This window comes from Capra hircus, chromosome 4 (genome assembly GCF_001704415.2).
Source record: "Capra hircus breed San Clemente chromosome 4, ASM170441v1, whole genome shotgun sequence".
Classification (NCBI taxonomy): domain Eukaryota; kingdom Metazoa; phylum Chordata; class Mammalia; order Artiodactyla; family Bovidae; genus Capra; species Capra hircus.
The window spans coordinates 91,143,590-91,169,622 of NC_030811.1; the positions used below are offsets into that span (position 1 = coordinate 91,143,590).

Sequence of the window (26,033 nt, forward strand, 5' to 3'; positions counted from 1 at the left end):
GAAAATGTTGATTTTACTCTCATGTGCATGCGTGTTTGCTAAGTTGCCTCACTCATGTGCAACTCTTTGCGACTACATGGACTGTAGCCCACCAGGATCCTCTGTCCTTGGGATTCTTCAGGCAAGAATACTGGTGTGGGTTGCCGTGCCCTATTCCAAGAGATCTTCTCAACCCAGGGATTGAGCTTGCGTTTCTTACGTCTCCTGCACTGGTAGGTGGGTTCCTTACCACTAGCACTACCTGGGAAGCCCTTTTACTGCAAAGCTACAGTCATCAAGACAGTATGGTCCTGGCACAAAACAGAAATATAGACCAATGGAACAAGATAGAAAGCCCAGAAATGGTATTTATTTTTGAGTATAGCTTTCCCTAAATTTTCACCTATATGAAACCACTTCTGTAACTTTTATTTATTATTATGTTTATTCTTATGTCCCAGTTTAACCATCATGGCTGTGGGATTTAGCTTCTATCATAATAAACCAGCAATTTTAATTTGTTCTTTGGATTATATCTTTAGGATTTACTATTAGATTTATAGCAAGGACACCTTTGTGTAAATATTGGGCTTTTAGTAAAAATAAGTCATAACTTACAGGGAATGACTTCAGTTCAGTTCAGTTCTGTTGCTCAGTCATGTCCGACTCTTTGCGACCCCATGAACTGCAGCACGCCAGCTTCCTTGTCCATCACCAACTCCCAGAGCTTACTCAAACTCATGTCCATTAATTAGGTGATGCCAATCAACCATCTCATCCTCTGTCATTCCCTTCTCCTCCCACCTTCAATCTTTCCTAGCATCAGGGTATTTTCCAATGTAGTTTCAGCTTCAGCATCAGTCCTTCCAATGAATATTCAGGACTGAGTTCCTTTAGGATTGACTGGTTGGCTCTCCTTACAGTCCAAGGGACTCTCAAGAGTCTTTTCCAACACCGCAGTTCAAAAAATGACAAGAGACACCGGAAAACTCCTTAATTCCAAGGGGAAACCTGAAGATCTTTTTTTTTTTTTTTGAGGAAAAGAAGTCAGTGAAAGTGTTGAATGAAGGTCAAAGAAAGGAAGTTTGTGTTTTCCCAAACCACAAGGCAAAGAATGACCTCAAAGAATAACTTTTCTGTCCTAAGTATGACCCTAAATAATGGGGAAAGGAGGTAATAAATAGCATAACAAAAATTTTATGAATAAAACAAAAGAACAAAATTATTATGACCTATGGAATGTGGTTTGTAAAATATATTCATTAAAATAACTTTTTTGTTATTATTGCCTTCTGGGATGTTAGAATTTTATTTGTGTTTTACTTTCACGTATCATCCTTTCTTATTTCACAAGGTGCTCCCCATAATAATTTCAGGTGATACTGGCATGAAATTGAAAATTAAATGAATAACTGAAAATGAAATGCTACTAATGAACAAATACTTTAAGAAATATACATATTTTTGTAGCTCTCTATCAATTTTAACGGAGAAGGCAATGACAACCCACTCCAGTACTCTTGCCTGGAAAATCTCCATTAGGATCTCATATGTCCTAATACCCCAAATTATAGTTTACTGTATCTCTTTCCAACTATAATTTCACATTTCTTATCCAATAGTAGTTCCATATACTTCAAAAACAAAATTTTTTCCTTTGCCTTAACACAGAACCAATCTGAACATTGCCTGTGACATTCCCACTCTTAGCCACAAGATGGCCTTGCAAATCAACATTTTGCAGATAACACATTTCTCAGGGTGGACTGATGATTTTCTTTCATATTTCTTTGTTATATTTGAACATATCCTTTATTTTTCTTTTCCATTAGCAGTGAGAACGAGTAAGAACAAAACAGATTTAAAAATTGACCTTTCAACAATGTATACTTTGGGTTGTTATCATGCTCTCTCATTTATAGTTGTTTCATCTAGGACAATGCAAAAATTAATCACACTTACCTTACTGTGTAGATGTTATCATTATTTAACTTATTTTGGAATATTTCAGTGCTTTAGGTTTAAGCTAAGATTATAGGTTACATAGTGTGCTTACCTTGGGAAATTCCATTATAAAATCGTAAGCATTTGCTTCCTTTGCTGCTTTCTCAATGTCTTCATTAGTCACACCATCTTGTCCATATCTAATATTGTTATTAATGGTGGTTCCAAACAAAACAGGCTCTTGGCTGACCACTCCAAAATGTTCTCGATAATGCTGCACATTTAAAGTTCTGATGTCGTTACCATCCACCGTGATCTACAAATCCAAAGAAATGAATCATTGTGATGCCTTTCACTGCATTGGGTTAAAACCTTTTTTACTACTCCAAAACATAAGCTGAGAAGCAGGTTGTTTCAGGAAACAAAGACTGACTATATTTTGATAAAATATGTATAACAAGTACATTGCCAATAGAATTTTTCTGGCAGTTGGGAACTAATAAAAGCTAAAAAAATTGACTTAAAACCTAAAAAAATTGACTTAAAATTTGGTCAGACTATATGAATATCTTTACTCTACCCCATAGACTATAACCTGCAAGGCTCCTCTATCCATGGAATTTTCCAGGCAAGAATACTGGAGTGGGTAGTCATTCCCTTCTCCAGGAGATCTTCCCGGCCCAAGGATTGAACCAGTGTCTCTTGCATTATAGGCAGATTCTTTACTGTCTGAGCCACCAGGGAAGCCCTAACACTAAGACTAACGTGATCTACAGGCCCTAACATGATTCACAAATTAGGTATTATGAGGATATATACCCTAGGAGTCACAAATGTTATTATGTAGACACATGTAAAAAACTTCAGTTTTGTTGTTTTAAGACTTATATGACTTCTGCATTGTTTTCTAGGAAATTCTTTCCTTCCCTTCAACACCACAATCCTCTGCAAAAGATAAAAGCGCATTTTACTCCCTGCTATAAATAATCTTAAATGAACATTGTATTCCCCATAGATAATGCCATTATCCATTATCCCAACATATTTCAATGACAGAAGCCAAGGTATGATAATCGTAACTCTGGTATTTCACACCAACTGGTATTCTGTCAGGGCACGGGCATTCCATGCAACTGCTTTATATATGGGATACTTGGCCAATAATTTATTCAATATTAGCATGAATACGTAGGTCTAATGGCACCCCACTCCAGTACTCTTGTCTGGAAAATCCCATGGATGGAGGAGCCTGGTAGGCTGCAGTCCATGGGGTCGCTGAATCGGACACGACTGAGCGACTTCACTTTCACTTTTCACTTTCATGCATTGGAGAAGGAAATGGCAACCCACTCCAGTGTTCTTGCTTGGAGAATCCCAGGGACGGGGGAGCCTGATGGGTTGCTGTTTGTGGGGTCACACAGAGTTGCACAAGACTGAAGCAACTTAGCAGCAGCAGCAGTATACTCCACATAGAGACTTAAGATGTTAAATTTATGTTTCAGAAGAATATATTTTCTTTTAAAAGTAACAGTTGAAAAACTGAATAGAAGCAGTGCAAATTATGCTTCTGTGACTGTCATAGTCTTGTTTTCTATGCTATTTACAGGTTAAAAAATTAAGTGCAACATATGGATGATGCAAAAAAATGAGAGTGCTTATTTTCTACAGATGTTATTCTATTGGGAAGTTTTGAGAGACTGAAATTCTTGTTAAGTTCTTGGTGTTAAAAATTACTAGTTATTTTTCTCTACAGCATTTATTATCTTCTAACATTATATAATTTACTGATTTTATTTATGGTCTGTCTCCGCTTATTAGAATGTAATCTTGATGAGGGCAGAGAGGCTTTTTTTGCTTTGTTCAGCAGTGTATTCCCAGCACATAGAACAATGTCTGGCTCTTGGTAGGTGTTCAATAAATACTTGCTGAATGAATTAATATCCAAGAGAGAAAACAATATGGCTTCTCTCCCAGCCCCACTGTTAAAAGTTAAAAGTTGACATAGCTGTAAGCTCTCTGTAACAGGTGGGCATTTCCATATCTCGTTGTGAGGACTGTACATGATCTTACTAGGTGCACTTACAAAGCCATCATCAGGATCATATAACCTCTGCAGAAGCTGGACTGCTGTAGTCTTCCCACTGCCGTTGGGGCCGACCAAGGCTACTGTCTCTCCAGACTTAATTTTGAGATTCAGACCTTTTAGAATCTATTGAAATGTATGGGAGGAAAATTCATAAAAGTAGGATAAGTAATATGATTTTCCTATCTTCAGAAATTTAATGTATAATTACAAACAGAAAAATTTTGGCACTTAACAACAAACTTAGATCTTGCTATGTTTTTTTCATATATGTGTATTACCTACACAATTTTAGAAAGTAACAGTAAAGAACTAATCATCTCTCTATACAAAAAGAAGATCTAAGTTGAGTACTCAGACTATTAATGAGCCGCAGAAAACTTTTCAACTTTTAAGTCAAAATATTTCATGTGAATTTCATGACTACCAAATTAAAGAAAGTTATATCTTCTAACTTGCAACAACAGGAATGAAACCTTGCCAGATATCTCTGTGAGCAGTTTAAGGAAGTTCTTTCTTAGAATATATTTAACACTGTTGCAAAATATATTCTAAAGTAAAACAACTGGCAGACTTCTTAGGGATTCACTGGAATAGGATTTCACCACTAGAAAGCCTCCTTTTCTAGTGGTAGATCTCATAGGAACATTTTAACTTAGGGGGAGTAAGTGCTTTTATACTTTTCTCAATACCTGGGGGTTGCTACCAGCATTTAGTGTCCTGGAACCTGCATTATGAGAGAAACTCCAAAAAACTGCCCTCCCAAAATGACAACAGTAATCCTGTTGAGAAACTCACCTATCTTTGCTTACATTTCTCCCAAACATGGGAATATTCTCTTGAATTCTTTCACTTTGATCTCCACATTTGTAAAGAAAGAGACTCTTTAAAGAGACCAAAGGTAAAACCTTCAAAGGGCCAAGCAGAGAAAAATTCGCTAAAAGAGATGAGAAATAAGGGAACCCAGTGGGAGTACCTCCCCTCCCATCTGCAATTTTACTCTAGAATTCACTTCTGTTCTTTCTTTCGAAGAATCTATGTTTTGTTTATTTACAGTGGGTAGATCTTTTTTCCGGGGGGAATTATTCATTTTTAAATTTAACAAAAAAGGCTATGTTTCAAAGGTTCATTTAAGAAATAGTTGTTTAAAACCCAGAAAAACAACAACAACAACAACAACCCAGAGAGCTCTTTACCAAGCAATGTACCGGCAAAACTGCTGCTTAAGTTTCCAGGAAGCCAACCCAAATGTAGTTGCAAAATGGAATTAAAATGCTCTATTTATATTAAGAAAAATGATGGAAGACAACACTGTTCCAATAATGGTAATTGAGTAACAAATTTTTTTAAAATAGCGATCTTTGAAAAAAATAATTTCAATCAAATACATAGAAAAAAATAAGGTAGTAGGAGTAGGTAAATATTTTTTCAATGCAAATTATGCAGGAGATATTTGGACACTTTAAAAGACAGTAAGGATTGATGGCAATAGTAATTTTACCTATTTCACTTAAAATTCATCCTTTTTCTATAAAACAGGTATTTTAGTAGGAATTATTCCTTACAATCTTTAATAGTAACTACTTTTTTAGATACATACACTAATAAGATGAAAGGATGAAAACAATAGAACAGACAGGTGTATTTTTACTAGAAATTGTCCAAGACTGAATGATAAACGGAGAAGGATGCACTTTTGCTGAGTGGTGTGTGTGTGTCAGTGTGTGCTTGTGTAAAAGTAAGAGACGGAAGCTGAGGCACAAAAGCTGGTGTAGTAAAGGCTTTAGGGAAGGGAAAAGGGAAAGACACAGCATATACACAATTCCCCCAGATTAGAAACTTCAAAAAGTTCACCAAGTTGTCTATGCTGAGTGGGAAAATATCCAGGGACCACCAATAGGTGGCACCGTCAATTCAAGACATTTTTGCTGTGCTCCCAAATTCAAAGTGAAGGAATTCCAGGGAGGTGAGAATACTTTAGTCAGTTGAATACAGACAAGAGGCTGCAAAATGCAAGTAGTTTTTCCAGAGTTATTTGTGCATTTGTGATCTATCCTTCCTTCTTTCCTTCTCCTCTTTCTCTATGTGTCTCTGTCTCCATCTCTCCCCTCAAATCTCTAAACAAAGCAGCCAAATCTTGGTCAGACTAATCCGAAACAATATCCTAAGAAGTGATCGAGCCAGTGGAAAGTAATATTAGAAAATTGTACATTTCCGTAATTAAATTTTACTTACCTTGATAGATGGTCTTGATGGATAACTGAAAGAAACATTTTTAAATTCCACAGTTCCTTCTATGCATTCCAATTTGTAGCCTGTTGTTGAAAAGTTATCTATAGTGGGTTTCTTGGAAAAACAAAGAGGGCATTATAAATCTTAGAGAAACTAAACGGACACTCTCTATATTCTAAAAGTAGTTTAAAGATGTGTTTTCTTTTACAATATTTTCCTTTCTGCTTTAGAAGGGCATTGAGTTGGATATGAAGGCTTTGATAAAACACAATCTCCTTATAGAAGAGTTAAAACAATTCCTCTTTCCATAGCCAATTGGTCAGCATGGATTTTGTCCCTTTTCGTACTGAAATGAGTGTGCCTGTTCTTTGGTTTTCTTCTTGCAGTAATGATAGTTATCTTTCAAATCAATTGAGAGTCTTACCTTATCAATAATGCGGAAAATATTAAAGGCGGCTCCTCTGGCTATAGTGAACGTTTCAAAGTTAGGGGCTGCTGCTCCAATACAGTAACTACTATGGATTACACTAAAAAAAACCTACAGAAACAAAAAATAATATTTATCCTTCACAGTTATATAAGAGGGACCACAGAATGAAGTATATACTTGGTTGAGATTCAGCGGGATTTTAGAGAAATTACATAGGAAAGATTGGAAGATGTTGTCAAACAGAAAGGAAATATTAGTTAATCCAAGTGCAGTTGGCCTTTTCTTAATGTTGAACAATTTCTAATTGTCCTGTAATCATCTTGTTATTACCTGTGGGGAAGCTGAGCAGAAAAATCTGCTTACTGAGGACTGCTAGCCATACATGAACCTGGATAGGTGAGGAGGTAGGCTGTACTCTCTCGCATGCTGGTTAACTTCTTAACTTTAAAGGGAAGGATGTTATAGATTTCATTGTCTTAGAGATGCTGTAATATTCTTCCCCAACTTTTCTGATTACTTGTGTTAGTGGACAGTTGTCCATTTTCAGACAGACACATCTCTGCCAAAAGACAAATAAGCAAAGAATCTCACAAGCTAAGTGCTAGTTTCCCTGTCTTATAGATGAGGAAGCTAAAGCTTAGCAAGTTAGTTATAAGCCTAGAGTCACACATAAATTGAAGAGGAAAAAGGTGCTAAAAATTTCTCAAACTCAAGTTTTGTTTACCAGAAATTAATGTATAGCTTAAAGTCTTAAAAGTCTAAACTTTAAAAGATGACTTTAGTTGACAAAAAAGAAATCTACATAGAATGGGAAGGCCAAATGAGAACTAAAGTATATCAGCCAGATCCATTTAGTTCATCAAGACAAATGACTCTTAACCTTGAACTGATATGTTTATTATTGAAACTTAGGAGTGTAAGTGAAAAAATTATAATTTCATGTATAACCATTAAGAGTTTAAAAAACTCTAAGTTGTGGTGTTGAACATAGCTGTATATAGTTTGTTTTAAACATTACTATGAGCTGAAAGGACAGAGGAAGAGTAGGAGAGTCCAATCTAGAGAATATTTCCAGAAGAAGACATTTAGCAAGGTGAATGCAGAGCACCCTCTTATCTCAGCAAGATGGAAAGAAAACAGTCTTACAAGAAACTGGTCTTTTTGAATCCTGGATTAAGATGACTCTAACCCCCAGTGAAGAATTCAGTTATGATTCTTTCAAAAGCATCACGCTTTAGAAGACACTAAATCATACTGGATGAGTAAATCCTGACAACATACAACTATAAAGGTGCATACAAATCATTTGAAGGAAACAAATACTTGTTCATTAAAACACTCATCTTTAAATATTCACTATCATTCAAAGAGAAATTTTTAATAAACGCTAGGTAAGAAAAGATTATCTAAGCCAGTCACCTTTGTTCTCAAATAAGACTTACAGCAAGAACAGTTCCGATGGTATAATCAGGTTCTCCACTAAGAATCAAGGAGGTTCCATACCAAAAAGCAAGTCCATAGGTTCCATTCATAAAGAAGTATACAGCTCCAAGAGAGAGTTTTGAAGCAATAGCTTTTTTTATGCCAACATCCTTCGCATCTTTTAGATTCTGCAAATACCTTTAAAAGACACAACAAAATATAATAGTCTTGAGTGATAGTCACTCAGTCGTGTCTGACTCTTTGCAACCCCATGGACTATAGCCCATCAGGCTCTTCTGTCTATGGAATTCTCCAGCCAAGAATACTGGAGTGGATTGCCATTTCCTTCTCCAACCTTGATAAAGTGAAACAAGTTGCTGAAAAACAAAGATTCTAGCCATGAAATGAGTCCATAATTTTCCTCTTCACTTTAGAGGAATAACTTTGGGATGAGGATTATTTCTGGGAAGAGATTTGCTGTCTAAATGACAATTTCTTCAAATTCCATTTCCATTTAATTTTCTTCAGGTAAAAGTTAAAGTCATTATTTTTGTTATGAATAAGATGAAGAGTAGGCTCGCACTTAGCAGAATAATTTTCACTGATCTTTGCACTGACCTCCCTATTCTGATGTCTGTGTATATATGTGAAAAGATGCCTGGAATGATAGTCACTAAATATTATGTTTTTCTGAAGAGGGTGAAACAAGATGAGTTATTTTTCTTCTGTGTATTTCTCCAATGGCTTGAATTTTTATAATATGACTGCAACACTTTTACACAAATAATAAAGTTACTGATCTTGTTTAACAAAACAAAAAACAACCACCAAAAAAAAAGTTGCAGCTGTGACGTCAGACAGAGATGTGTTCCCATCACAGCTGGACCACTGACTCCTGGTGGAAATAGCCTCGGGGGAAAATAAAAGCAAGTGTATATTATCATGATTAAAGAAACACACCTTTGAATTTCTTTCTCCTGGGCCCCAAAGGCTATGACTGTTCGGATTGATGACAAGACTTCTTCTGCTACAGCGCCAGCTTTGGAATAGGCATTTAATTCCTTACTGGATAATGAAATAACTATCTATAATAAACAAAGACCACAGTTAACCTGAGAATAACTTAGGGTAGACAAGTACCATATGATATCACTTACATGTGGAATCCAAAAGACAGCTACAAATGAACTTATCTACAAAACAGAAATAGAGTTACAGGTGTGAAAGATACATTTCTGGCTACCCTGGATAAGGGTAAGGGGACACATTAGCAGATTGAGTTTGACACATACAAACACATATATATAACAGATAAGTAGTAAGGAACTACTGTAGAGCACGGGGAACTCTACTCAGCACTCTGTAATGGCCTATATAGGAAGAGACACTAAAAAAGAATGGAGATATGTATATGCATAACAGATTCACTTTGTTGTACACCTTCAACTAACACAATATTGTAAATTATACCCCAATAAAAAATAAAAGTGTGACCGATTATCAGAAAAAAAAAGAATAACCTGAGATACTAACAATGTGCAGAGAATTTAATTCAGGTAGAATCTAGAATGACAAAATTTTGCTATTGAAAAGATACTTTATAACATTCTAACCCAGTCAGTTTGCAAATAAGGAAATCAATGATGACAGATACTGACATTTTAGAATCTCACAGCAGTGAATAAGCTTAGCTTAACATAACCTAGAGTCTAAATCTCTGTTTTTCCTTCTAATGGAGCTTCACTGTTTTTTCCTCTATATTTTTAAAAGCTTAGAAAATGAGTATCTATCTCAATACAGTTTGGAAAAATTTGATTTGGAGAAGAATATTAGGGACATGATTCTTCTTAAGTGTATTTTGGAAATTAGTGTGCCTGATTTGACTTGATTTGATTTCTTACTATGTAAAAAATAAAAAAGAAAAACACTTCCCAAGGGTGACTTAGAGAGTTGTAGCAAGAAGAGGAATGAGAGAGAGAGAGACTATTTCTTGGTGATATTAGTCAAGTTTACTTGATTTCTCAAAATTTTTAATCACCATGTGCCTTTTTCTCTATTATATATCTCACTTACTATTCCTTTAATAAGTGAAGGATTTAATTTAGTAATTAGCATAACAGTTCAATGAAAGGAAGCAGGGAAATGGTCCTTAGGGTTATGAGTCTGTAACTGTGGCTTGCTCACATAACAAATCAATCCACTTTCAAAATACACTCCACATAATTGGAAAGTGGAGAGTGAAAAAGTTGGCTTAAAGCTCAACATTCAGAAAACGAAGATCATGGCATCTGGTCCCATCATTTCATGGGAAATAGATGGGGAAACAGTGGAAACAGGGTCAGACTTTGTTTTTTGGGGCTCCAAAATCACTACAGATGGTGACTGCAGCCATGAAATTAAAAGACGCTTACTCCTTGGAAGGAAAGTTATGACCAACCTAGAGAGCATATTCAAAAGCAGAGACATTACTTTGCCAGCAAAGGTCTGTCTATATAAAGGCTATGTTTTTTCCAGTGGTCATGTATAGATGTGGGATTTGGACTGTGAAGAAGGCTGAGCGCCGAAGAATTGATGCTTTTGAACTGTGGTGTTGGAGAAGACTCTTGAGAGTCCCTTGGACTGCAAGGAGATCCAACCAGTCCATTCTGAAAGAGATCAACCCTGGGATTTCTTTGGAAGGAATGATGCTGAAGCTGAAACTCCAGTACTCTGGCCACCTCATGCGAAGAGTTGACTCATTGGAAAAGACTCTGATGCTGGGAGGGATTGGGGGCAGGAGGAGAAGGGGACGACAGAGGATGAGATGGCTGGATGGCATCACTGACTCGATGGATGTTGAGTCTGGGTGAACTCCGGGAGATGGTGATTGACAGGGAGGCCTGGTGTGCTGCAATTCATGGCGTCGCAAAGAGTCGGACACGACTAAGCGACTGAATTGAACTGAAGTGAATTGGAACTAATTTTATGTAAGACATGTTCAGATGTTTGCTAAAGCAGAAGGTATTATAAACTGACTAATCCTCATTATTTACCAAATTCACTTAATGAAGATAGCTATTTCTATAATGTATCCCTGAAGGGGAAGCTGCACATAGCAAAAAACCTTGTAGTGGGTTGGCCAAAAAATTCATTTGGGCTTTTCTGTAACATCTTATCGAAAAACCCAAACAAACTTTTTGGCCAACCCAATACATATCCAGTATTCAATAAATGCTTGTCAAATTAAATTGAATTGAAAGATGCTAGAAACCATCCAGCCTGGTTTCTTCAGTCATTTAGATAATTTTGACTTTGCTTCCTATTGCAACCAGTTAATAACAAGAGCAGACCTTAGTTTTCCCCACTGCTGTTCTTTTTAAACTCATTGTCCGCTTCACTTCTTGGGAAGTTAAAACTCTGATTTTAGTAACATGGGTAATTTTCCTACTGAGGGGTCCTCATTTCTAGTAAGCTGGGGATGAAGATTTTTACAAGGGTTACAAGGTCAACACTAGAATTCACTAAATAAAGATCTGTTGTCTAAACACCCAAATCTATTGTGAAGGGAGTTTTAATCACAGAATATTTTTTATTGCTGAAAGTTATTGTCTGGTTGAATTTGTATATAGCTAAAAAATAAACTCAGTGAATTTTATGGTTTTTACTTCCATAAAAAACAATTAGCTTTGAAAAATTTCAAACTCAAAAAACCCCAAAACAAAACAAAACTCCATCTTTCAAGAGTACACTGTGCCTCCAATCTAGGAAATGGGTATACACATTTGTAGTATTGCCAAAGACTTAACATGGAGAGAGATATTAAGGATATATTGGTGCAGGGATATATATATATTTTGCCCTTGACAAAGGGCACTGATTTCAAAACCAGGCTGTAAACAGATTAATATCTTGTAAAAAGATTAATATTCACACCATAACAGTGATAAACTATAACTTGTATAAATACATAATTTGTTTTAAAGAATTGAAACAGATTGACATAATATATAAACCTATACATTAGCAGACATTTTAAATGGTTATTCAGAACCTTATAAAATATAAATTTGGAATGGTTGACATAAAATAGTCACATAACAGCTTAAATGTTTACTGTTTTATGATTTCTCCATTCTGTTCTAGTGAAATTAATTGAAACACATTTATCTGGGAATTGAAAATATGCAAGATTTTTCCAGCATTCAATGTATAGTGGCATAAAACTTTATCCATGCTAGTATTCGAAACTGCATTAGATTCTAAATGAAAGGAATATTTTTAGATATTAGTAAGATATTAAAACCAGACTTCATTGTAGTCAAATTACTTGAAGATAGAAAGGTGGTTAATGATGAACAAAATCAAAAATATTTGTGGCATATAATAATATTCTTTCTTATCTGGGGACACATAAATAAATAGAACTGCCTTCTTTTTATACAATCTCAGTAAAATATCTTCACATTCTTGCTTTCAGTTAACACTGCATTAGCCATCTTACCTACCCTAGAAAATATGGCTGCTGAAGCAATTATAAGAGGGGATGTGGACAGAGTCACCAGTGTGAGTTTCCAGCCCTTCACCAAACCAATTGCCAGGCCAACAGAAAAAGTAGACATGTTTTGAAACAACAGAGCAATCTTGTCTCCAATACCATCATTGATTTTGTTGATGTCACTGAAACAAGAAAACACATGAAATTAAGTCATTTATACATCATGTATAAGAACAAAGTTGATACACTGCACATCCATTCTCTTACTCAGTCATGCGAGTATTGAGTTCACCGATGTCACAGCTGTCAAACCAGCTGATGTCCTGAGCCAAAACTGAATGAAAAAACTGTTTTCGAATTCTCTTGGTCTGCCGTGCTGCAGTCATGACCCAAAACGAAATCTGTATGTAGCCAAAAATCAAGGCAGTAACTCCTATTCCAACATAATACAAGGTTATCCTGGAAAAAAGATTATTGGAAATTTTAGTGAGACTGACGTACACCTTTTTCTTCTTTGTTACCAAAAAATGAGATTTGTCATATTTGACTAAGAGAGTTTGTGCTAAAGCACATAATTAAAAATAAACCACCATCAGAAAGACTGAGTATGCTGATAGAGGAATCTAGGTTACCCTTGTATGATATTCAGAATATATCTCTCTTATATTATTAGCATAGATTAGTATTTCAAAATATGTTTGTTAGTTATAGCTTCTTTCCATATTTTTAATACTTTCATTTGAAAGTGCTACATTGATGTAATTATTTTAGTTGTATGTGGAAAAGGCAGAGTAAAGAAATGATAGTAGTCAAAAGCATTTTATAAAATGCTTTAAATATATATTTTAAACGCTTTATATATATATATATACACCATTAAATCCAAAATTATCCAACTTAAATAATTTACCCTGAGGAAATATGTACAAAGATTAATCTAGATGAATGTTTATTGCAGCATTAATACATAAAATTGTAAACATTCTAAATATCTAACAGTGGGAGACCAGATAAGAAATTTATTCATTTCATGCCAAAATCTATGGGACACAGCAAGTTCAGTACTAAGGAGAAGTTCACAGCAGGCCTATAAATAAGAAAAATCTCAAATAAATAATCTAACAACACCTCATGGAACTAGAAAAAGAAAAAGAAATGAAGCTTGAAGACAGTGGTGAGCAGAAATAAATGAAATAGAGACAAAAAAACAACAGAAAATATCAATGAAACTAAAAGCTGGTTCTTTGAAAAGATAAAATTGACAGACCTTTAGCTGAACTTACTAAGAAAAGAGAAAAGGCCTAGATAAAATCAGAAACAAAGGAGGAGAAATTACAACAGATACCAAAGAAATACAAAGGATTATAAGAGAATATAATGAACAGTTATTTGCCAACAAGTTGGACAACCTAGAAGAAATAGATGGGTTCTTAGAATCAGCCAAGCTTTCAAATAAACAAATGGGATGACATCAGACCAAAAAGTTTTTCACAACAAAGGAAATTATCAACAAAATAGAAAGACAACTTACTGAATGGGAGAAGATATTTACAAGTCATATATCTAATATTATATATATATCAGGAGATGCAGGTTCAGTCCCTGAGTTGGGAAGATCTCTGGAGAAGGAGACAGCAACCCATTCCAATATTCTTGCCTGGGAAATCCCAAGGACAGACAAACCTGGCAGACTACAGTCCATGGAGTCCCAAAAGAGTTGGACAGGACTTAGTGACTAACAAAAAGGTGAGTCAGGAGTTAGTGAAAATAAAAAGAGTGATTAAGAAAATTTCCTTTGAGGAAATGATATAATGGCTGGGATCCAAGATATATAAAAATTAATGAAAATCAACAAGGAAAAAACAGACAATTCAAATAAAAAATGGGCTGAGGATCGGGAGAGACATTTTTTCAAAGAAAGCCTACAGATGGCCAAGAGACACATGAAAATATGTTTAATATCACTTATCATCAGGGAAATGCAAATCAAAACCACAATGAGATATCACTTCACATCTGTTAAAATGGCTATTATCACAAAGACAGGAAATAACAAGTGTTGGCGAGGATGTGGAGTAAAGGGAATCCTTGTGCACTGTTGCTGGGAACTTAAATTGCTGAAGGCACTATGGAAAACAGTATGGAGATTCCTCAAAAAATTAAGAATGGAACTATCATATGATCCAGATATTCCACTCTGGGTGTTTGTCTGAAGAATATAAAACCAATAATTTGAAAAGACATATGCTCCTCTACATTCATCACAGTATTATTTACAATAGCCAAGAAATGAAAACAACCCAAGTGTCACTGACGGATCAATGGCTATATATATATATCAGGAGATGCAGGTTCAATCCCTGGGTCGGGAAGATCCCTGAAGAAGGAAATGGCAACCCACTCCAATATTCTTGCCTGGGAAATCCCAAGGACAGAGGAGCCTGGCAGACTACAGTCCATGGAGTTCCAAAAGAGTTGGACAGGACTTAGCGACTAACAAAAAGGTGAGTCAGGAGAGTTAGTGGAGATAAAAAGAATGATTAAGAAAATTTCCTTTGAGGAAATGATATAATGGCTGGGATTCAAAAGAAGAAATTGAACTAGCCATAAAAAAGCAAGAAAAGCATTGCAGGAACAGAGAAGAGCAAGTAATACATTCAGAGGCAGGAAAGAGCTTACCATATTCCCAGTAAAAAAGAAGTCCAAAGTGGTATGAAATTGTGAGGCTGGAGAATTTGGTGTGTCATAGGGCTCTTAGCTATGGTGCACTGCACAAGTTTTATTCCAAGAGATAAGGAGACCATTTAAACATGCAATGTCCTTATCTATTCAACTTTTAAAGATTACTCTGGATCCTCTCTGAGAATGGATGAAGGCAACAACAAAAGAAGAAGAAAAAAAGACAGTTTAGATAGGAGGCAATTGCAATGGTCACAGTAAGAAAGATGGAGGCTTGGACGTAGATGGTGGAAGCTGATTGCAAAGAGGTAGACAGATTCTAGTTATATTTTGGAAAAACAACAACAAACAAGAATTGCCAGTGTACTGGATGTGAGGAAAGCAGGAAGGGAAGAAAGCAAGCATAACTGCTTAGATTTTGTCTTGAGCAACTGAGTGAATGGGGTGCCATTTACATATGTGGGCAGCTGACAGAGGAACAGATTTGCATGAGATTTTAAGTGTTCTGATTTAGACATAAGTCTGACATGCCCATTAAACATCAAAGTGGATACCAAATAACAAGTTGATAATGAGAAGCTGAAGTGCTGGAGAGGGGTATTGGCTGGAGATGAAAATTTGGGTCAACAGCTCTAGATGGCAATTAAAGTACTGGCTGAGATCACCCACAGAGACAGAATAAAGTGTAGATATCAATAAGAAAAAGAGAATAAGGCCAAGGACTGAGCTCAAGTACTCTCCAAACATAGTAGAGTTTAAGAAGAAGACAAAGAACCAGTAAAGAAAGCTTGAGAAATGGCCAGTGAGGTAATTGGAAAGCCAAGATAGTAAAGTACCAAGAAAAGCACAAAGAAATGTACACTTGAGTCTCATTATTCCCAGATTCTCTGTTGGCAAATGTGCCTGTTCAATAAAATTTACTTGTAACCCCAAAATCAGTTATTGCTGTTTTCATTGTTATTTATGGACGTGTGCAGAGTGGTAAAAATTTTGAGTCACCCAACATAGATAGATGTTCCCAGCTGAGGCTGAACAAGGCAACATTCTGCTTCTCTGTTTTAGCTCTCATTGTTTTTTTGTTGTTGTTCAGTCACTAAGTTGTGTCTGACTCTTTGTGACTCCATGCACTGCTGCACACCAGGCTTCCCTGTCCTTCAATGTCATTTTTGTGATTTAGGTAGTGGCAAATTGTCCTCATTTTTGTGTTTTTTTTTTTTTGTTGTTGTTGATGATTTCACTGTTTAAAATAACTCTCCAGAAGCAAGTTGAAGTCCTGTCTAGTGTTCCTAAGTGCAGGAAGCTGTGAAGTCCCCTATGGCGCATGAAAATACATGTGAAAGGCAAGTGTCATTCAGACACGAGTTACAGTGCTGTTGACCATGAGTTCAATATTAATTGATTAATGAAAATGTTGTGACTGGAGGTTCACAGAAACCTAGAAGTGATGGTTCAGTATTGGTATTTCAGTGTTCATGATGACTTTAATAGAAGATAATTATTACAAAAATGAGAAATGACTGTTTTCTAATAGAAGGGACTGCCCAAAGACACCACAGGATGCTATAGGTTTAATAGAAATCTTATTGAACTTTTTGTGGGGAATGTTGTGGGGAAAACGTTTGCAATATCATAAGAGGAAAAAGGGTTAAGAAAACCTAATGCAAAGAAGAAATGGAAGACGTGTACACTGAAAACTATAAAACATTGTTGGGAGAAATTAAAGATCTGAATAAATGGCTTGGAGGACTCAGTGTTGATAAGATGATGAGCTCCCCAGATTGATCTATAGATTCAATTAACCCCTGTCAAAAATCTCAGCAAGCTATTTTGCAGATTTTGAAAGATAATCCCAAAATAGATGTAGAAATGTATGTAGAGATGAGATGTCTAAAGAGAAGAACAAAGCTGGAGGATTTTCATTACCTGATTTTAAAAAATTTATTTATTTAAACTCTAAATCTACAGTATTCAAGGCAGTGTGATACCAACATGTGCTGTACTTAGTCGCTTGGTCCTGTCCAACTCTTTGCGACCCCATGGACTGCAGCCTGCCAGGCTCCTCTGTCCATGGAATTCTCCAGGCAAGAATACTGGAGTGGGTTGCCATGCCTTCCTCCAGGGGATCTCTCCAACCCAGGGATCGAACCCAGGTCTTCTGCACTGCAGGGGATTCTTTACTGTCCAAGCCACAAGGGAAGCCCGACAGTAGTATAAGGATAACCATATCAATAAATGCAACAAAAATGAGAGAACAGAAGCCCTTACATTTGTGGGCATTTGATTTTTAGCAGAAGTGCCAAGGCAATTCAACGTGAAAAAAAAGTTTTTTTAAGAAATAGTTTTGGGACAAATGAATAGCCACATGCAAAAAAGAAGTTAGACCCTTACCTCACAATAGTCACAAAAATAAGCTCCAAATGGATCAAAAACCTAAGGATGAGCTTAAATGTTGAAATTTCTAGAAGAAAATATAGAAGAGAATTTTCATGATCCTATGCAAAGAATTCCTAAAACCAAAAGGGAAATTCATAAACCAAAAACTTGATAAACTGTACCTAATCAAAATTTAAAACTTTTCAGCCTCAAAAGGAATCTTTAAGAAAAATGAGAAAATGAGCCACACACTAGGAGAAAATATATGCCAGTCATATATCTGACAAAGAACTCATATCTAGAATTTATAAAGAACTCTTACAATTCAATATTTAAGAAAAACACAACAACATAGGCAAAATATTTGAATATGTATTTTACCAAAGAAATACATGAATGCTTAAAAAGTAAATGAAAAAGAATACTCGTTATTAGTCACCAGGGAGATGCAAATTAAAGTCACAATATCACACCACTTCATACCTACAAAATAGCTATAATGAAAAAGACAATAACAAGTGTTGGTGAAGATGCGGAGAAACTGAAACACACATTGTTGGTGGGAAAGTAAAATGGTGTATCCACTTTGGTAAACAGTTTAGCAATTTCTTAAAAAGTTAAATGTGAAATTACCATATGACCCAGCAATTCCAAGAGAAATAAAAACATATGTCCACACAGAACCTTACATATTAATGTTCATAGAAACATTATTTTTAAATTGCACATGAAAAAAAAAAAAGAAAACGGAAACAGTCCTAAAGTCCATCATCTGGTGAACAGACAAACAAAATGTGATATATCCTTGCAGTGGATTACTACTAAGCAATGAAAAGAAATAAACTACTAATACATATTATAATATGGATGAACCTCAAAAACATTACATTTAATAAAAGAAGCTAGGTGGGAAATCCTATATACTGTATGTCTCTAAGCACATGCAGTGTCTGAATTCTGCAAATCTTTAAAGATAACAGAGAAGTATTTGCTTGGGGGTATGGATGTGAGAATTGGACTGTGAAGAAAGCTGAGTGCCGAAGAATTGATGCTTTTGAACTGTGGTGTTGGAGAAGACTCTTGAGAGTCCCTTGGACTGCAAGGAGATCCAACCAGTCCATTCTAAAGGAGATCAGCCCTGGGTGTTCTTTGGAAGAAATGATGCTAAAGCTGAAACTCCAGTACTTTGGCCACCTCATGCAAAGACTTGACTCATTGGAAAAGACTCTGATGCTGGGAGGGATTGGGGGCAGGAGGAAAAGGGGACAACCGAGGATGAGATGGCTGGATGGCATCACCGACTCGATGGACGTGAGTTAGTGAACTCTGGGAGATGGTGATGGACAGGGAGTCCTGGCATGCTGCGATTCATGGGGTCGCAAAGAGTCGGACACAACTGAGCGACTGAACTGAAATGGACTGAGGGGTGGAAATGAGAACTGATTACAAAGGAGGAATCTTATTTTCAGAACAATTGTCTAATTAGTAAGACATAAGGCACAGACAACATTAAAACATTAAAATTACATAAAGCTATGAGTGATTCTTTTTGTAAAATGACTGAGGTAGAATAAAATTCTTCAGTTCCTGATTATTACAGAGGTAAGAGGCACAACCTTATTCCTACCAAAAGAGTTCTATAAAAAACTGTTTCCCAGATAGCTGTTCATCAAAACACTAGCTCAGCAGGATGTTTAGTTTCCATAATTAAAGAGGTTTGGAAAACTTGGGTTAAACTGAGCCTTAACTATGCTTATCCGTCCAAAGTGTCCAACAAGGGTGTCATATACAGTGTTTTCTAAACCAGCTTGACTGTGGAACTATTATTCATTACATACCTCAAATATTTCGAAACTGATACACTAGTTTGAGAAACAACATCATAACAAATATTACATTATAAATGTTAGGAATATTTCCTCATAAATTTTGTAATCTCTTAATAACTGTGCATAGACTACATAGACATATCTTACTCTAGCCCTTTTATTATCTGTTTTTAAAATAGATGTCCCTAATTTTAAAGGTTCCAAACTTTTTTGGTAAGAAACTCATACTTCATGATTGTAACATAAGAGCCCTGTTCTAATACTGTAAGACTAGTATATTCAATAGAAGGAAGTTCCTGGATCCTAATTAGGAATTTTCAAAAGATCCAATACCAATAAATTTTATGAGAAAATTGCTTAAAAAGTTAGAAACGTTCCCTCAAAGAAAGATGAGACTGCAGCAAAGCGAAACTTGAGGCAGTACTATTCACATTTAGTTGCAGAACAGCACAGCCCAACTGAATGTTCTGTGATGAAGAAAATGTTCCATATTGATGCTGTACAATATGGCAACCAGCCTTACATGACTTGTGAGCACTTGGCATGTGACTGAAGATGAGGAACTGATTTTTAAATTTTATTTAATTTTAATTAATTGAAGATTATGAAGCCACAGTCACATGAGGTTGTGGCTAACAGTGTGGAAGATCAAGAATTATACCCTAGACAGTGCCATTGCAGTGTCTTAGGGTTATATAACATGGAGGCTTCACTTCTGGGGGAAAAGAATAAGAGATCCCCTAGGTCTGATAAGGGCTTCCCTGGTAGCTCAGATGGTAAAGAATCTGCCTGCAATGTAGGAGACCCAGGCTTGATCTCCGGGTCAGGAAGATCCCCTGGAGAAGGGAATGGCAACACACTCCAGTATTCTTGTGTGGAGAATCCTGTGGACAGAGGAGCCTGGTAAGCTACAGTCACGGGTTGCAAAGAGTCCAACACGACTGAGCGATTAACACTTTTACTTTCACTTTAGGTCTGATAAGACAGATAGTTTTAGTGAGACACTACTGAAATCCAGTGAATATACCCAGTAAGACTGCATTTCTCTAACAAACGACACGTGACAGAGGAAAGCATATTGCTTAAGACACAAGCCTACAAAAACAAAATGTCCTTATAAGTTATCTATTTCAGAATTTACAATTTCTAATCTGAATACAATTTTACTATAAATATTCTGAGACTAGAGATCTCTTCAAGAAAATTATAGATACCAAGGGAATAAATCATGCAAAGATAGCTCAATAAAGGACAGAAATGGTATGGACCTAAGAGAAGCACAGGATATTAAGAAGAGGTGGCAAGAACACATGGAAGAACTATACAAAAAATATCTTCATGACCAAGATAATCACGATGGTGTGATCACTCACCTAAAGCCAGACATCCTGGAATGTGAAGTCAAGTGGGCCTTAGGAAGCATCACTATGAACAAAGCTAATGGAATTCCAGTTGAGCTGTTTCAAATCCTGAAAGATGAAGCTTTGAAAGTGCTGCACTCAATATGCCAGCAAATTTGGAAAACTCAGCAGTGGCCACAGGACTGGAAAAGGTCAGTTTTCATTCCAATCCCAAAGAAAGGCAATGCCAAAGGATGCTCAAACTACTGCACAATTGCAGTCATCTCACATGCTAGTAAAGTAATGCTCAAAATTCTCCAAGCCAGGCTTCAGCAATACATGAACCGTGAACTTCCAGATGTTCAAGCTGGTTTTAGAAAAGGCAGAGGAACCAGAGATCAAATTGCCAACATCTGCTGGATCATGGAAAAAGCAAGAGAGTTCGAGAAAAACATCTATTTCTGCTTTATTGACTATGCCAAAGCCTTTGACTATGTGGATCACAATAAAGTGGAAAATTCTGAGAGAGATGGGAATACCAGACCACCTGATCTGCCTCCTGAGAAATTTGCATTCAGGTCAGGAAGCAACAGTTAGAACTGGGCATGGAAAAACAAACTGATTCCAAATTAAGAAAGGAATATGTCAAGGCTGTATATTCTCACCCTGCTTACTTAATTTATATGCAGAGTACATCATGAGAAATGCTGGACTGGATGAAGCACAAGCTGGAATCAAGATTGCTGGGAGAAATATCAATAACCTCAGATACACAAATAACACCACCCTTATGGTAGAAAGTGAAGAAGAACTAAAGAGCCTTTTGATGAAAGTGAAAGAGGAGAGTGAAAAAGTTGGCTTAAAACTCAACATTTAGAAAACTAAGATCACAGCATCCGGTCTCATCACTTCATGGCAAATAGATGGGGAAACATTGGCTGACTTTTTTTTTTGGCTCCAAAATCACTGCAGATGGTGACTGCAGCCATGAAATTAAAAGACGCTTGCTCCTTGGAAGGAAAGTTATGACCAACCTAGATAGCATATTAAAAAGCAGAGACATTATTTGCCAATAATGGTTCATCTAGTCAAGGCTATGGTTTTTCCAGCAGTCATGTATGGATGTGAGAGTTGGACTATAAAGAAAGCTGAGCACCAAAGAATTGATGCTTTTGAACTGTGATGTTGAACAAGACTCTTGAGAGTCCCTTGGACTGCAAGGAGATCCAACCAGTCCATCCTAAAGGAGATCAGTCCCGAGTGTTCATTGGAAGGAATGATGCTAAAGCTGAAACTCCAGTACTTTGGCCACTTGATGCAAATAACTGACTCATTTGAAAAGACCCTGATCCTGGGAAAGTTTGAGGGCAGGAGGAGAAGGGGACGACAGAGGATGAGATGGCTGGATGGCAATACCGACTCAATGAACATGATTTGAGTAAAGTCCAGGAGTTGGTGATGGACAGGGAGGCCTGGTGTGCTGCGGTTCATGGGGTCACAAAGAGTTAGACACGACTGAGTGACAGAACTGAACTGAACTGATAATAATCTGAATAGTTCATTTCCAAAATTCATCTGAATAAAACTTTACTATTCCTTACTTTTTTTTTTTTTCACTTAACTATTTGTTGCACATATTTTTGGCTTTTAAAGTTTACTGGGGTGGCACTTTTTCTGGAAGTTTTGTAAGAAAAATTACTTGAAAAAAAGGAAAAATTAGTCATTTAACCTCTGGGATATGTGTCTTCAGTTCCAGGAAACAAAGCTGATACAAAAATGCAAATCCCAATACAACATTTCTATTATGACAATTTTGTCAAAACTGAAAGCATATGAAGCTATACACCTTTCAAGTAGGTGAAAAAATAATATATAATTATGTTTTATATATCTAATGAAAGAAGAGGACATGTTTACTTTACTTATTTATATGTAATATTAATAATCAGATAGGTATTTCAGTTTTTTACATACAAAGCAGCATGCAATAAATATAATATTAACATTTCATTTGTACTCACACAATCATATCTTCATTCACCTTCTCTTGAGACTGAGTACAGTTCCGATAATTTGCTGTAGAAAAGTTTTTCAAATTATAAAGGATATTAATCTATTTATAATTGGCCATGATATGTTTTATACATAGTCCTCCAAACAAAACATAATGCCTTCTCAAGAAAATGGACTTAACACAATAGCTAATGATCATCTTTATTTTATATTCTTCAAACTAAAATTTGAAATTTGAATTTATTATCTCTGGTCACAAGAAGTACACATGCAACATGAAAAATTGCAAGGAAACATTAACCATGTAGCTCATACCTGGAAATAATTCTTTAGGATATCTCTGATTTTGGGTAACAGGAATGTAAGTAATAGTAACAGAATTTCCTTTCCTTTGAGATTATGCATTTAGAATTCAGTTTGAAATACCCCAGGAAATAATATAGAAAGTCCAGGAAAAGCAAGAATACCAATGAAAGTTGTAGTAGTTATGGGAAAAATTTAAAAGAAGCTCATTGAAATTTGTTGGGTACAAGAATGGCAACATCATAAAATAGTATTTAAGTAATTCTTGGTTTACCTGTTTCCATGTAAAATTTCTATATATATTCTAAAATAGCCTACATCATACCTTAATTAGTATACCAAGGTTGTAATTTCACCAACAGCACAAAACAGAGGTTGATATCAACTATCATAATTTTCTTTCTTAAAGGGCCATAATATGTGTGTGTGTTAGCCGCTCAGTCGTATCTGAATCTTTGCGACCCCATGGACTGTAGCCCACCAGACTCCTCTGTCCATGGGATTCTCCAGGCAGGAATACTGGAGTGGGTTGCCATTTCCTTTCTGATCATAATAAACATTTGTAATAAATCAACAGACCTCATGCTCTTCATTTCTTACATAAACGCAATAACATCCTATATGATGATGTATATGATCTTTATGTGCATTTTTCCTTTATTCCATTTTTGGAACTTTTTTTAAAGCAGCTTATCACAAATATCAAAGTTGACATAGAAATATTAAACCTCAGTACAAAGTTTTAAGGAAATTTAACTGAATTAACAGAGAGATGGGAGGGGGGTTCAGGATGGGGAACACATGTACACCCGTGGCGGATTCATGTTGATGTATGGCAAAACCAATACAACATTGTAAAGTAATTAGCCTCCAATTAAAATAAATAAATTTATATTAAAAAAAAGAGGTCATGGGATGTAAGGAGTTATGGAGAAAGGGAACTCTGCATGTGGCTATAATTCACAAGCTCCTCCTCAGAAGCACTTGTTTAGACAGAACAAGGTCTCTTATTGAAGCGGAGAGGAGTCTTGTGAAGAATGGGGCCAATTTCTTAATTTGGTTTTTGGAGACTGTGAAGAAAACTATTTCTGCATTCTGAATGAGAAATGCCTCTGAAGTCAGCTCTCTTCCTACAATATATCTTTTGGAAAACAACAACAACAACAAAGAGAATATATATTGTTTCTAAAAATCATACCTAGAATCACATAAAAATGGTATAATTTCATTTTGGAGATTATATTAATAGAGGTAAAATGTGAAAAAGTTCAGTGCTGGAATAAAAATGGGCCTCTGATCAATGATAGTTATTAAATATATCTTTAATTGTAGGAGCAAAAAATCCTCCTCTGTTATCCTTCAGAAAACCAATGTTAGAAGGCTGAAGATATACTCCTTAATATTTCCACTTCTTTTAAATAATATGCTATACCAATAATAGGATGTGTGCTTAGTCTCTAAGTCAGGTCCAACTCTTTGTGACCCCACGGACTGTAGCCCACGAGGCTCCTCTGTCCATGGGATTTTCCAGGCAAGAATACTGGAGTGGTTGCCATTTTCTCCTCCAGGGGATCTTTCTGACCCAGGAATCGAAACTGCATTTCCTGTATCTCCTAAACTGGCAGGCAGATTCTTTACTGCTGAGCCACCTGGGAATCCCTATACAAATAAAACCCATTATTTACCTAGATATTTCTCAACCTCTTTATGTATTCATTACATTTGAAACAACACACAATGAAACCCTGAGTAACACAGCTCAAACAAAAATAAAATTAAAATTCAGCAATATCAGTCAGATACTCATGACCACAGGTTCAATCCCTGAATTGGGAAGATCCCCTGAAGAAGGGAACAGCTTGGACTGCAAGGAGATCCCACCAGTCCATTCTGAAGGAGATCAGGGATTTCTTTGGAAGGAATGATACTAAAGCTGAAGCTCCAGTACTTTGGCCACCTCACGCGAAGAGTTGACTCATTGGAAAAGACTCTGATGCTGGGAGGAATTGGGGGCAGGAGGAGAAGGGGATGACAGAGGATGAGATGGCTGGATGGAGTCACCGACTCAATGGACGTGAGTCTGAGTGAACTCCAGGAGTTGGTGATGGACAGGGAGGCCTGGCATGCTGTGATTCATGGGGTTGCAAAGAGTTGGACACGACTGAGCGACTGAACTAACTAACTAACCCACTCCAGTGCTCTGGCCTGGAGAAGTCCATGGACTGTATACTCCATGGGTTTGCAAAGAGTCAAACAGGACTGAGTGACTTTCGCTTTCACACATGACTACCCTATCTAAAGTTAACAAAGTAATCATTTACAGAGCAGATCTAAGACTGAAGCTACTTAGCACATTTGCCTGCAACTGAAGGAGTACTCCCAAAGAGATTGTCTTAAGTTGCTAAGTTTGTCCTTACTCCTTCCCTTTTTCCCCCTCCTTCCTTCCCTTTCTTCACTCACTCATTCAGAGAAAGAGACAGACAGACATAACTGGCAATCAACAAACATATATTCAATGAATTGGCAGCTCCATTTGTTTACCAAATGAAATGACATCTTTAGACTCTATCATTAAAATATCAAAAAATTAATAACTGTGTAGACAGGATGTCATCACATGGAAGGAAATAGAAATGGAAACTATGAATTTATTCCACTTGAACAAAACTGGGGCATTTAAAAAATTAAAATTTGGGTGGAAAATAATATGGTATAAATTAATATTTAAAGTCAAATAAGGAACAGAGGGTCTGCAGTTTGTCAACTTACCTTACAGATTTTGGACTTATGATCTCCCCTAATCATGTGAGCTATATATATATTTTTAAAAATACATGTCTCTCTTTTTCTCTACATAAACACACACACACACACACACACACACACACACATTCTATTGGTTCTGTTTCTTTGAAGAAGGCTGACAAATATG

The 26,033-nt window shown here is 36.2% G+C and overlaps 1 protein-coding gene across 1 annotated transcript in view; it reads right to left on the reverse strand.

Annotated features, from left to right (window-relative positions):
* ABCB5 (ATP binding cassette subfamily B member 5) overlaps window positions 1-26,033 on the reverse strand; it is a 115,642-nt gene that overhangs the window by 86,811 nt on the left and 2,798 nt on the right. Inside the window, exons 4-12 of the mRNA XM_005679028.2 lie at window positions 22,807-22,861; window positions 12,832-13,023; window positions 12,575-12,746; window positions 9,051-9,175; window positions 8,111-8,288; window positions 6,663-6,776; window positions 6,242-6,352; window positions 4,007-4,132; window positions 2,036-2,239 (exon numbers count right to left, since the gene is read on the reverse strand). Coding sequence (XP_005679085.2) covers window positions 2,036-2,239; window positions 4,007-4,132; window positions 6,242-6,352; window positions 6,663-6,776; window positions 8,111-8,288; window positions 9,051-9,175; window positions 12,575-12,746; window positions 12,832-13,023; window positions 22,807-22,861 — 1,277 coding nt within the window. The remainder of the gene's footprint in view (window positions 1-2,035; window positions 2,240-4,006; window positions 4,133-6,241; window positions 6,353-6,662; window positions 6,777-8,110; window positions 8,289-9,050; window positions 9,176-12,574; window positions 12,747-12,831; window positions 13,024-22,806; window positions 22,862-26,033) is intronic.